Below are 14,090 nucleotides of genomic sequence, written 5' to 3' on the forward strand. Positions count from 1 at the left end.
ACCTGGGGCGAAGTGAGAGTAGCATCGACATATATACACTACTGAATGTAAAATAGTTGGCTGGTGGGAAGCAGCCGCATAGCACAGGGAGATCAGCTCGGTGCTTTGTGACCACCTAGAGGGGTGGAATAAGGAGGGTGGGAGGGAGGTTCAAGAGGGAGGGGATATGGGGATATATGTATACATATAGCTGATTCACTTTGTTATACAGCAGCGACTAACACAACACTGTAAAGCAATTATACTCCAATAAAGATCTATATATAAAAAAAGGAGCATTGCTCACCACCCAGTTCCTCAAGAAATAAGTCCTAACCCCCTGCAGTCTTTGACCGACAGTGCACTCTGAGAGGTGTGAGGTGATCCCTCATTGTGGTTTTGGTTTGCGTTTCCCTGATGATCAGTGATGTTGGTGTTGCTCTTTATCTTTTGATGCGACTGTTCCATCTGCTCACCAAGGTGACATCCTGAGGAGGCCTCAGGGATGCGGCTTCTTTTCATTCTCACCCTGGCACAGGGCTTTGTGTGACGATGCTTGTTAATGATGAGGCTTCAAAGAGTGTCTGTGGCTCATATGATGATTTGTTCTTTTTTAGTTCCATGGACCAAACACAGAAAAGAATGCTGGACCAGCCCCTTTGCATCCCCACTGCCCAGCCCAAGAAGAAAAGGACATCAGTGATATCTTTCTTTTCCAAGGTCTGAGACAAATTATTAGGAACAAATGTCCCTGCTCAGCAGCCACTATGTGTACTTGCTCTTCTGCCTTCGTTTGGTTCCTTCCATTCCTTCTACTGAGGTTCCTTCTCCTGAAAAAAGTTTGATGACAGCTCTTTAAACACAAATAGGATGTTTATATGATAACAAGAAGATGAGTTGGGAAGAATTTAGCTTGCTGAGAACTTAATGATAAAAATATAGAATGAACTGCAGTGAATATTCGGAAATACTGATGAGACTTGGTAATCACCTGAATACCAAATAGGGCTGTGGGTCTCCTCTCCAGCCCCCACCCACTAATAAGGATGGTGAGGAAGTGGTTTGTTCTTGGACCTTGTCTGGATCTTGGTTCTGACTCCAGGACATGTTGGTATGTCCTGTGATGTGCAGAACACCAGGACCTTCCTAGCATCAGGGGTTAAATGCTCTAAAAACCTATCTCTTGCCTTGAAGTTAATTAGAGTTTAGTCCTTGAAGTACAGATTTCTGCATCAGCCACACAGCGCTTCCAATTTGCATTATTTATGCATTTCTTTTCCTAATCTTAATTGCTCAGATGCTCGCATTCTGAGGTAGGACATCCGTCAGGTGCCCTGAAATGCCTGTAGATGTGCTTTGCTAATTGTGTCAAATGCTGTTGAGAGGCTGAGTGAGGTGAGCTCTGAGAATTGACCCTGGGATTTAGCTACACTGGGGGAGAGGGGGTGGGGAGGGGGTATGGATGCCATCAACCTGATTGCAGAAGGTTCAAGGGAGAATGGAGGAGAGCAGCTGAAGAAAGCAAGTATAGACACGTCTTTCAAGCTTTAGCTACGAAGTAGAGCAGAAAAATGGGGAAGGGCTGGGAGAGGGAGAAGGGTCAAGGAATCTCTGCGACAGGAGGAACACAGCTTACCTTGTCCTCTTTAAGGGACCCCTATTCTCAGATCACATCAACACTTCTAAAGCCCCCTTTCCTCAGCTCTGTCACACCCACAACTGCCTAGACACCTCTCTCCATAATGCCCCCAAACCTACCTCAACATTAGCTCTGCATTATTTTTCTCCACCCCTTTCCCCTTCCTCCATCCATTTCTTCATTATGTAGATCAAACTAATATATTCCCAGCAAAATCCAGATGTCTTTAGGTGGAGAAATAAGGATTAAAATTGAGCGGGCAACACAGGATTTTCTTTAGAGGGAGGGATTAGGGTTGGCGATGGGTAGGGTGTGACTCTGAACACTCCCAAATCAATACATTTTTGACTCGCCACCCAGGTCTCTTGGAAACTGAGCCTCCAGAAGCAGGAGCCTCTGAAGAATGTGTCTTTCAACTTGGCAGAGAGAGCCTGCGACCCCAGTTTTAAAAAGCGTCATATGGCAATGAGAAGCCTAGGAACTATGGCCTGTGAGACCCCAGACAAGGTAGGAAGGGCAGGGGGCACTTGGCCAGCCCTCACGGCCTGGAGTCCTCAGCACTGGGATGGGGGGCTTCATGTACTAGTTGTCTACTGCTGTGTGACAGTCCATTAGGGGCCTGGCGTTTATTATCTTACAGTTTCCTTGGGTCAGGAGTCCAGGTACCACTTAGCTGCATCCCCTACTCAAGGTCTTGCAAGGCTGCCATGAAGGTGTGGGCCAGACTGCATTCCTTTCTGAAGTTCAGGGTCATCTTCCAAGCTCATGTGGCTGTTGGGAGAATTCATTTCCTTCCAGTTGTAGGACTAAGGTCCTTATTTCCTTGCTGAGTGGCCGCCCTCAGCTCCTTGAGGCCACCCTCTCACAACACGGCAGCTCACTTCTTCACGGCCAGTGGGAGAGTGTCTCCCACTCCTGTCTGCTAGATGGAGTCTCATATAATGTAAGGGAACCATGGGAATGATGTCCGTCACCACTGTCATGTTTGAGAGGCCACAAGCAAGTCACTGGCTCCTTACACACTCAAGGGAAGGAGATTGTACAAAGGCACACATGACTCATTTGGGGTCATCTTAGGGTCATCACACCTCAGGACCATCAGCCTTGGGAAACAGAGCTGCAGGAAGGATTAACACACAGCTGGACATCACCCTCCAGTGAATTTAATTTTTCTAATAATCAATGCTTGTTTAGTAAAAGATGTTTTCCCCACCTCTTCCTTCAGCATCTGTAAACTTAAGCGACCATTTTGCCTTATCCCCTGTAAAGGTACCCAATACACCCAGATCGCTAGATCGTCCAGGTCCACCACCCTCCTTGACGGGCCCTCCCCAGCCTCACCTACCCATAGGCCATGCTGCAGACTGCTCTCCTTCCAAGACCAAATTGGGCTCTTGGGTCGGGTTAACGGAAGCATTTGTACTTTGCTGAGAGTTGTGGCAGCAGGTGCTGAAGAAAGCCACGGCCTCTTAGTCCAAGTCCCGGGTTATTGGAAGATTAGGAGTGGAGACACTTTTCAACTCATGGGGAGCAACTCCTGTGCTGCTAATGCTTTCCAAACCTTGGTAACAGGTGAGAAAGTATAAAATGATGGTCCTGGACCTGCTGGTGCATGGACTGTATGACCCCATGAGTTCTGAAGTCATCCACGAGAGCCTGAAGACCCTGACCATCATGCTGGGCAAGATCCAGGGGAAAGGCTTTGGCTCCTTCTTCATAGACATCACCCTTCGGACCAGGACTTTGTTAGATGATGTAAGTGAGACAACGCAGGATGATTCCAGGTTCTTAAAGTCAAATGTGAGCCCTGGTTGGTGTGTTGCTCAGGAAACAAGGCCTCTATTGTTCACTATTTATTAAGAAATCTTGTTGAGAGATTGGTACCGTGCTGGGGGTTATGGACGACATATAAAGACATGTAGGATTTCATCACCGCTCTGCAAGGAGTTTTCACTGTCATGGAGCAGTGAGTACATGTACACTGCTGATGGTGATGCTCATGTGTACTCAACGCTCTCTTATAAATGTAACAGTAAGAGTAGCTTGCACTTAGTGAACCCTTACTGTGTACCAGGCACAGTGCTGGGCAATCTACATGGATTGTCTCATCTAATCTTCCCAATAACCCTGTGAGGCAGGCACTGTTATCTTCACTTTATAGCGGAGGAAACGAAGGCCTAGAAAGGTTAGGTAACTTGCCCACGGTTCACAGAGCCGGTAAGTGGATATGAAGCCAGGCCCTTTGCCCAGGGCCTGCACTCTTAACTGCCGGGTGACAAGGCAGGTAGAGCAAAAAGTGCACAGATACAGAAAACGCGAGGACTGAGAAGCTAATCAGTTAGCTTACCCCAGTTACACACACACACACACACACACACACACACACACACACACACACACACACACACAGAAAGATAAGACCTTTAGAACGGGGAACAGAGCGACAGGGAACTTGCATTTACTCGCAGAGCGTCTTGCGTGAGTTCCCAACACCTAATTCCCCGGGAGTAACCCAGCGAAAGCGAGGTGCCTGCCCCTCACGGGAGGAAGAGAAACCTCGAAATTATAAAACTTGGAGCATATAGAGGAGCTGCTGGGACATTTGCCTCTCCTTCCGCTCAGAGAGGCAGAGAGGCCTTTGCTCTGGGATGTAAACCGGCCCTCTCTGGGGCTGGGAGAGGAAGGTCTCTACTCCACCTCCCTGGAATATAAGCAGATATCTCCAGGCAAGCGTCTCTAAATCTCTCTGGAGGCGTCATCTTAACGGCCAGGGCTTGTTTGCCATGCAAGTATTTTTTAAACCCAGGTCGACGGTAGTGTTTGATCAGGAACTCCTTGGCATGGTGAAACCTGGGAATACTTGTGGGGAGCTGTTTCTGACAGTTTGTATCCCTGTCATAGAGTTCTTCACTGCCTGCCTGGGCTGTGCCCCATCACATGATTGTCAGACTCCCAGGGGGACAGGCAACCCCTTACACATCTCTGTACATCTCACAGCATTAGGGTCATGCTTCAGGTAGAGTTAGGTCTCAATAAGTGCTAGTTGAATTGAATTAAACACATACAATTAAACACATACACACACACACGTAGAACAGTGAAGAAAGTGCAACACGAAAGCAGTTTCTGTATGTGTCATGTGTGCTAAAAAATTGTTTTAAATACTTCAGAAGATGATCAGTGGTCTCCACTCTTGCTGAGTGTCTGTGACCCCCATTTCTAGGTGAGGAGGCCTGTCCCAGACCAGTCCCTTCTGGTTCACTTGGAGCTGGACAAGATCAAGAAACACTGATATAAAAATCCCTTCACCATGAGTCAGGAGGCTGAGTTGCTACCCTGGTTCGCTGTTCCCTGATGGTGTGACTCTAGGTGAATCACTGAAATGCCCTGAGCCTCTGTCTCCCTAACTGGGCAGGGAGATACTCGGACCAGACAGCTCCCCTGGGAGAGGGAGGAAGGGCTGAAGCCACTGACTTGCAGTCAGGGACAAACCAGCGAATCAGACCCAAAACAGGGAGAGCTGGCAGGGCGTCAGGGAAGAAACAGAATTGTTATTTCTGCTGCAGGTGGGAGAAACTCAGACCAGGGTAAAGAGAGATGGCCTGGCAAACATGCTGGAAGTAGTAAGCAGGGGATGGGTCGAATGAATTAGGGTGCAGCCCCAAAAAATCCCTTTACGTATTGACATGGAAAGAGCTCCCAGAGAGAATGGTGAAAAATCAAGGTGTATAACAGTGGGATGGTCCACATCCATTGGTTTAAAAATGTGGGAAAGGGCTATGTAATATATATTTCATTTTTTTCTTCTTTATTTTTTGGAGGAATCACACAAAATTTATGACTTTGTGGGGAGGGAAATTTGGTGGCGGGTGGAGAGGTGTAGGAAGGGAGACTTACTTTTTTGTAAACATTTTTGGTTATTTTGAATTTCGAACCAAGTAAATATAATCAATCTCCAAAATGTTAAATAATGAAGAAAAAAGCTGGGAAGCTGGGAGTAGCACCAGTGAGCCCCCAGTCTAACCCTCTCGTCTGCTGAAGAAGAGGTTCACTGAAGACTCAGCCCGTCTCCGCTCTGTCCCGGAGCCCGGCTGGCTGAGTGCCATAGACTGGATCTGATGTCCCACCTGTAACATGCAGCAAGGGACCAGGGCTGTGCTGTTCTCTGATGCAGCTGCCTTTTGGCACTGACCCGAGGTTTCTTGTTCTGTTCACGGGGGACCCACAGGAGAATGACAGCCTGAGATACTCGGCCTTTGTCTTGTTTGGGCAACTGGCTGCCTTTGCTGGGTGGAAATGGAAGAGATTTTTCACCCGTCAGGTGAAGCAGACTCAGGATTCTCTCCTGAGCCATTTACAGGATAGGAATCCCCAGGTTGCCAAGGTGAGTCCGTGACTCTAGCCAACAGCATGAAACCTCAATGCCATTCCTCAAGGGAGTTGGAATGCAGCCCTGCCGCGTGGAGATGCCAGGCCCTCAGTTCCTGCCAGTTCAGTTACGGACACTCAGCCGTGTATCCATGTGAATCCTGGAGAAAGTGCCTCGTCGATGGCTAATCTCTCTCTGAGCAGGAGTGTTGTTTTCCATTTGCTCTTGCCCCACTTGCCCGGTCCCAGCACCTGTCAAATGCCAGATACACTCAGGTTAATGGGGGTAGCGGGTGGGGGCAGGGAGGTGCTGCTTGCTCCGTGGGGCAGCACCTCCTATCAGAGGAGATTTATTCATGCCCAGTTAGCTTTTGTCACTGCACCTGGTACAGATTTCCCACCCTTGGCTTCTTAGTTTCCTATGAAGCTTTTGTGTTATTCTTGGAGAAAATGTGTCCTAACCGGGTTGGATCAACCTCAGGGCTGCTTTGGAGCAGGTGAGTGTTTCAAAACCACCAGGAGCAAAGGTTCCACCAAATCACCTGCCTTCTTTAAGGTCACGCATGAGGGAGGGCGAGAGAGAGAGGGACAGAAAGGTTGAGATTGAATTTAGGAATCCAGCACTACTTTTGATGAGACAATAAGGGCTGTGATAAAGTGTAAAGCTTTGCCCTCCCCACCAGCCCCAAAGTATAGACATGGTCGTTTTATAAGCATAAATTCTTTAAGATTCAAGTTTTCAAACTTCCTGGAAGTTACTTTCACTCTTAGTGGCCCCCAGACCACAGATTGGGTGCAACACTTTTCCTTGCTTGGGATTATAAAACTCTCTAACATTTTTGACAATAAGATGGTAATATTATTTCTCTCAGGCTTGCAAAACAACTTTTCGAGCCTGTTCTCCGTATCTGAGACAAAGGAAGGACTACAGCTTCCAGAGTGAAGAGGACCAAAGGAACCCTAAACTCTGCCGGCAGCTGGTGAGTGAGCAAGGGCAGGAGAGGTTCTCCCAGGTTCCCTGCCCTCCCAGTGTTAATGCAGAAGGTGGCTGGGCACATCAGGGAGTTACCCCCTAAAACGACTCAGACCAAGTATGTTTCAACTGTAATTGACCCATAATGCGATGTACATGGCAAAACACCCAGAGGATTATGCATAAAATATATTGGCAGTTCCAGCTTAGATCATTGGGTGAAATATATCGACAGTTCCAGCTTAGATCGTTGGGTGAAATATATCGACAGTTCCAGCTTAGATCGTTGGGTGAAATAAATTGACAGTTCCAGCTTAGATCGTTGGGTGAAATATATTGACAGTTCCAGCTTAGATCATTGGGTGAAGTATATTGACAATTCCAGTTGAGATCATTGGGTGAAATATATTGGCGGTTTAGATCATCATTTGGATAATGATGCCTCCTCCACTGAGAATCTGAAGATTGTTTATCCTCATGCTCTGCCTTTGACAACTGTCTGCTCGTTCTAGAGTCAAGGAGGTTTACTGACTCCCTTCCTCACGTGTCCCTTTGCCAATTTCTTTCAGAGCCACTATCATCCAGAGCTCCTGCAGTTCTTCTATGCAAATAAAATCCTGTAAACACAGAGCAGCAGGGAAATGGTTCCAGTGAACACATTGCTGGGGGCTGATATTCCCCCTTTTAACTCTTTGGATACTTCTGCTGCTTCTTGTGATTATGATAGAAAAGGGGGTGTTGGGAGAGCAATTGATGGCAAAAAATAATACTGTGGAATTGTATAATTACACCCAAAGTACATTCTAAATAGCTTTTATATGTCTCATTTTCTCCCCACAGAAATTTGATGAGAAGGTGCATACTTTAAAACATTTAAAGTATATGTAGATTCAGTGCTTATTTCTCAGCTATTTTCTTCTTAAGGATATCTCTGTCACCAATTTTTATTTATTTTATTTTTTATTTTTTATTTTTTTGTGGTACGCAGGCCTCTCACTGTTGTGGCCTCTCCCGTTGCGGAGCACAGGCTCCAGACGCGTAGGCTCAGCGGCCATGGCTCACGGGCCCAGCCGCTCCACGGCATGTGGGATCTTCCCGGACCGGGGCACGAACCCGCGTTCCCTGCATTGGCAGGTGGACTCTCAACCACTGCGCTACCAGGGAAGCCCACCAATTTTTATTTTTAATTTTACTTTTAATTTCTAAGGCTTAGGAGAATAACTACTACCTGAAGTGTATTTTTTTGTTTTTTTTTTTATCTGCTATTGATACTTTGCCATTTGCTAATAACATCTTTTTTTTTTTTTTTTTTTTTTTTGCGGTACGTGGGCCTCTCACTGTTGTGGCCTCTCCCGTTGTGGAGCACAGGCTCCGGATGCTCAGGCTCAGTGGCCATGGCTCACGGGCCCAGCCGCTCTGCGGCATGTGGGATCTTCCCAGACAGGGGCACGAACCCGTGTCCCCTGGATTGGCAGGTGGACTCTGAACCACTGCGCCACCAGGGAAGCCCAACACCTTTTCTTGGTGAGACCTATTTAAAGTTGGCCAAGGTACCAAGACGTTGGTGTGGAGGGGGATCATTAGCTTCTTATCATCTTCAACAGTCAGTGCCTCCAAGATCATTCCAAACAAGAATTAATAAAGAGAAAAAAATCGATGACCATGTGTTGAAAAACCTCAAGTTAATGGTAATGTGTGGAATAATAATAATGAATAACATACATTAAGAATGTTTGTAGTTTACTGGGCACTCTCTAAGCGCTTTGGGAGTATTACTTAATACTCACAGCAAGCTGTGAGAAAGGTACTATTACTACCCTCATTGTGTAGATGAGAAAACTAAGGCACAGGGAAATTGACCAAGATGACCAGTAATTGATGGAGCTGGAATTCAAACCCTGATTTCTGGAGCCTACGTTCAGTCATCGTGTGATACTGCCTTGTTATGGAATAATTGACGGATGGTTAAAAATGTACAAAAATAAAAGAAATTTTAAACACCCGCCACTTCTGCTCTTCTGTTTGACTCAGTTAACTAACTTTCACTTTTGTATGTACTAAGTACACATTTTTATTTAATTTGTGAGCTAAGTGTATATTTTTATTAATCATGTCTTGGCTCTTATGTCAATTTTGGGGTGATCAATCCTAGTTATAAGTAGGGTCACATTACTCTTATAAAAAGTTTCAAGAAATCTCTCATAGTCCCTCTCACCTTCCCTCCAACCAGATTGCTACCCAAGCTTCTCCTGGAAATCCTGTTACTACCACTGAACTTGGTGTTTGGGTCATACCTGGAACAACTATGTCCAGTATTGAAAATGGAAAACACAAGAAGGTCACACATGCTACAGAGGGATCTTAATGTCAGTTTGAGAGCGAGGAGCTCAGTGTTTCTGCCGTAGCTCTCCAGAGACAGGACCATGTAACACAGATGAGGGGCGAGGTGTGTCCTAGAAGAGACGGGATGTGGGAGGTGGCCGAAGGGGCACTTGGAGCCAGACATGAATGGGGTTTCTTTCTTCCTGTTTTGAAGCTTGGGTACTTGACCAGGAGCTCTTGGGAGTGACCCAGGCTCAGGAATGAGCTGGTGAGATGCTTCTGAGCTAACAGCCCTCTTCCTTCCTAGATGTTGGCCTGTTTGAAACTATGTCACAAGGTTGGTTTGTTCTAGAATCTGATGCAGTTCTAGTAAGTGATCAGTAAGTGGTGTGAGAAATGACTGCATTCTGCCAGCATTCAAAAAGGTAGGGGTAGAGTGGGGCAGGCAGGTTACATGCCCTAGAGTACAAACATCTGTGCACTGAATGCCCCTCAGTTGATTAAAAGTGTGGAAGACGCTGTTGAATTATTTGACTTTAAGACGTGTGGTAGACTGTTGCTTTGGTGGCCTCCAATGAATCATGCCTCCTGATACTCATGTCCTTGTGTAAATCTCTCCCCTCAGATCTGGGCTGGCTTTGGGACCTGCTTTAACCATTAGCATGTTCTGGAAGCACCATGTGCTAGTTCTAGGCTATGCTTTAAGAGCCCAACAGCTTCCTCTTTTGCAGTCTGGGTTAAGCCAGCTGCCATGTAAGAAGCCAGACTACCAGAAATGAAGAAGAATGTCTGAAGTCTCCATTTTGGAAGGAAGACCAAGCGAACCACCCAGAGATGCCAAGTGGAGGAGAACTGAGGAACCCAACAATACGGTTCAGCCACTCAGGATGGCTCTTCTCTTGCTCTCTGTACATGCCCTGCTCGGCCAGACCCTGCTTCACTCACATGACTATCCAATCCTCTTAATTATAGGGCTTAATTAGCCCCTGGTAACCAATGAGCCCACCTGATGTCAATTCCGCCTATAAATAGTAGCCTCCTTCTCCCCTGAGTAGCGAGACTGCTGGCATGTCCTGCCTGGAGTCTGCCGCACACGGTGGGGTGTTGCTCCAGGACCCTTTGTGTAAGATCCCCCTGTGCAATAAACGTCCCCACCGCTGTCTCCAGGCTCTTTCTTTGGCCTCAAGGCTGGGCAACTACAAGGCTTGCAGGCCGCGGGGTACAGCCCAACACCAACCCATGGTGAGGTCTGAGACCCAGACATATGACACAAGTTGGCCGTTCCAGCCAGACCCCAGTCGTTCAAGCTACTCCAGCTGTCATCATGTGGAAGAGACCAGCTGTCTCCATCAAGCCCATCCCAAATTGCAGAATTGTGAGTAAGTAATCAAGTGAGTGTTATTTTAAGTCACTAACTTTTGGGATAGTTTGTCACTCAGCAATAAGTAACCAAAAAAAAAAAAAAATTCCTCGTCACTAGTGTTGTCTTTTGGCCAGTTTTGTTTTGCTCTTACTAAGTCCTCTTTGAGTTTATACTTCTAGAAAGTTATGTCGTCATGGAATGTCAACATGGAGAGCAAGGGCCCATGCCTTGTTTTTATTTCCGTATCTCACTGTATCTATCCCAGCACCCAGCACATAGCAGATGATAAGGAAACATTTGCTAAATGACTGAATAGTTCCAAACTAGTGGGGATAGAGTCCAAACATTAGTTTGCCATTCTGGGCTCTCAGCCATGGGCTCACATGCTTCCCTTCCAGCTTTTTCTTCTGTTACTCTCTTTGCTTCAGTGAAGTTTGGCCCATCTCTTCCCTAAACACTGCTGGGTCTCTTAGGTTCCCTGCCTTTGCTCAGTCTGTACTTTCTGCTTCGAATCCCTTCACTCCCACACCCAGGCACACTCACACGTACACACACGCACATCTCGCGTGTATTTCTTGTCCCTACTCCAAGACCTGGGTCAGATGCCTGATCCCCTCAATCAGGGAAGAACTCGCATCTCGGAATGCTCAGAATATTCTAGCAATCTTCTGCCACTTAACATGTTTTACCTCATTTGAAAGTTTTTTAACCTACAGGTCTTTTCCCCCTCCGTTAGACTGAAGCTGCTAAAGGTTGTGCCCCATCTTGTATATTTTTGCATCTCCTATATGACCTCAAAGGTGCTCAGTAGGTGCTAGTAAATGAATGTTGATTGGGGGGAAAAGCCAGAAAGTCATCTGAAGCTATTGCCCCTTGGGAGGAGCCCGTTTTGACAAGTGAGGGTGATCATTTCTCTCCTTATAACCAATTTACAGGTTACTTTTATGCTTATGTATTTAAAGTTTTTCTTCCCCCATGAGATGCCTTTTAATTTGAATGCCAACCTAAAGACAATGCTTTGACATTTCTTACTTTGAAACACTAGACATAGGACAGTTGAATGAATGAAAGAGAAAGGAAAGTTCAAGTGCTACCATGCTAAGTGGTCAGGGAGGGGTGTGCATAAAACTTGGTCCCTGCTTTCAGGTCACTCATGAAATCGGTCTTTTTAAAGGGAAAGGAGGAGGGAGAGAAAAAGACACAGAAGGAAGTTGAGGACGTAACAAGTGTGATCAGTACTGGTCATTGGTGTGAACAGAATCCTGGAGAGTAATTGAGGGAGTGCTTTACATGTTATAAGAACACTAGAGTGTGGTTTGTGAAGAGGAATGGGCAGCCGAGTAGGAGAGCCAGCAGGTAGTGTTGGTAAAAAGGCAGACACATATTTCTGCTCTTCTATATTTTCCAAGTTTTCTGCAATAAGCATGTATTACTTTTACAATCATAAAACACATGCCAAAATGCTCTTTTAAAATTAAAGGTCAAAATTAAATGCTCTTTTAAAATTAAAGGTAAAAATTAAATGCCTATTGGTGTGTAACGTGATATATTTTGGAAAGCTTGGGATGGTTATTGTTCACTCTCAAGTAGTATGTGTTTGCCTTTGTCCTTTTGGGGCATTTTTTTTTCTTTATTTTTTGGCTGCGTCGGGTCTTAATTGCTGCACACGGGATCTTGGTTGAGGCATGCGGATCTTTGGTTGCGGCGTGCAGTCTCTTCATTGTGGTGCTCAGGCTTCTCTCTAGTTGTGGCATGCGGGTTTTCTCTCTCTAGTTGTGGTGCAGGGGCTCCAGAGCGTATGGGCTCTGTAGTTTGAGGCACGCGGGCTCTAGTTGAGGTGCGCGAGCTCAGTAGTTGTGGAGCAGGGACTTAGTTGCCCCACGGCCTGTGGGATCTTTGTTCTCTGACCAGGGATCAAACCTGCATCCCCTGTATTAGAAGGCAGATTCTTTTACTGCTGGACCACCGGGGAAGTCCCCTTTCGTGGCATTTTTGTTTTAACTTGTTGATGACATAACTTGTTGACAAGTGAAAGGGCTTATGGGTAATTATCAGGGTATTGATGATACTGAATTTCCATTCTTCCAGTCTGACCATAGGAGAATAAGGCTCTTGTTTCTATATTTATTTATGTGTTAAATGTTCTTAGAAAATCCTTGGGTTCTAGATAAACCCAATACATCCCAATTTACTGAGGAGAGATGGTTTGATATTCAAAGGCCCCTGTTATTTACCAAGTTAAGCACAGACTTCCAAGCCTGACATATAAGACTCTTCAGAGACAGCAACCTCTAATTTCCCTTGGCTCTTCTTAAATTCCTACTTCCTGAATACTTCACCCTCCATGTCCTTGTTTCCACCCACCATTCCCTGGGCTGATTCCAAATGCCCTTCTTCTTCCGAGGGAGAACAAAGCAGTTGGGAGGATGGGGCCTGGAATTAGCCACCCTCCTGCCCCCCCTCCCAGTGTGAATCTGGCTCTGCCACTTACCCATGTGACTCTGGGTAAGCCAGGGCAACAAGCCTCAGTTTGCTGATCTCTGAAATGGACACAATAACTCAACTCAAAGAGTTGCTGTGCTACAAATATTCAATTAAATAACACTGAGCACTTCACACAGTGCTTGTGTAACAGGGAAGAACAAAATCTGACTCCATGTTGGATCTGTTTCTTTTACATTTAACCTTTGCTCTCTGTTACTTTTTGTTACCATAATCACTAAAATGATGTTGTCTATAGCTGTTGGCATAAATAATGTCATGCCTAGGGGAACCCTGCCCGTCTGCCTGAATGTTAAACTAAAGTGCCTTTGTTCAGCTCACAGGGAGACTTTCTGACAGTGCCCACCTGTGAGTGGCTGCAGAAAAGAAGAAATTAACACATCCCCTCCCTGATGCTGGCCAAGCCAAGAGATATTTTGCAAGACTAATGGCCTTTTCCCTTCACTTCCTCACCTCCTCCCCCTCTCTGTTCTATAAAGGAAACTGGCATCCATACCTCGATAAGATGGTACTCTAGGATATTAGTCTGCCATCTTTTCAGATGCCTAGCTTTCCGAATAGAGTCGCTATTCCTGGCCTCAACACCTCGTCTTCCGGTTTATTGGCCTGTCGTGCAGCAAGCAGAGCGAGCTTGGACTCGGTAACAAATCTGGCTTATAGAAGGTGCTCTGGAAACTCTAGGTAATTTTGCTCCTCACCTGCAACCAGCTCTCCAGATATTGTTCCTTCTCTTTCTGAAGGCACCCAGGTCTTCAGCAAGGCCCACTCTGGTCTGGAGTATGGGGGTGTGAGTCTCATCCCAATTCTCCCCAGTGAATGACTGGAGCCCCAGGGGTAGCTGTGCATCCTGCTGCTCACGAGGCCCCCAAGACTGTAGCTTTGAGCCTGGCCCACCACCCATATTCAGTGAAGATGGTTGAGTTTATTGAATTGCAAATGCTGGT

At 46.2% G+C, this 14,090-nt stretch overlaps 1 protein-coding gene across 2 annotated transcripts; it reads left to right on the plus strand.

The window, feature by feature from the left end:
- Positions 1 to 600: 600 nt before the first annotated feature.
- On the plus strand, positions 601 to 7,582 carry MRO (maestro; the record flags this gene model as incomplete). Of its 2 annotated transcripts, XM_082852954.1 has the most annotated exons (6): positions 601 to 699; positions 1,979 to 2,125; positions 3,191 to 3,373; positions 5,847 to 6,002; positions 6,859 to 6,966; positions 7,529 to 7,582. In XM_082852954.1, 6 exons carry the CDS (start codon positions 601 to 603, stop codon positions 7,580 to 7,582), a joined length of 747 nt encoding a protein of 248 aa, XP_082709080.1. The 2 variants fall into 2 exon arrangements, with proteins under 2 accessions (XP_082709080.1, XP_082709081.1); XM_082852955.1 differs by lacking the exon at positions 5,847 to 6,002.
- Positions 7,583 to 14,090: the final 6,508 nt, after the last annotated feature.

This window comes from Leucopleurus acutus (genome assembly GCF_964270905.1).
Source record: "Leucopleurus acutus genome assembly, chromosome: 13".
NCBI lineage: Eukaryota > Metazoa > Chordata > Mammalia > Artiodactyla > Delphinidae > Leucopleurus > Leucopleurus acutus.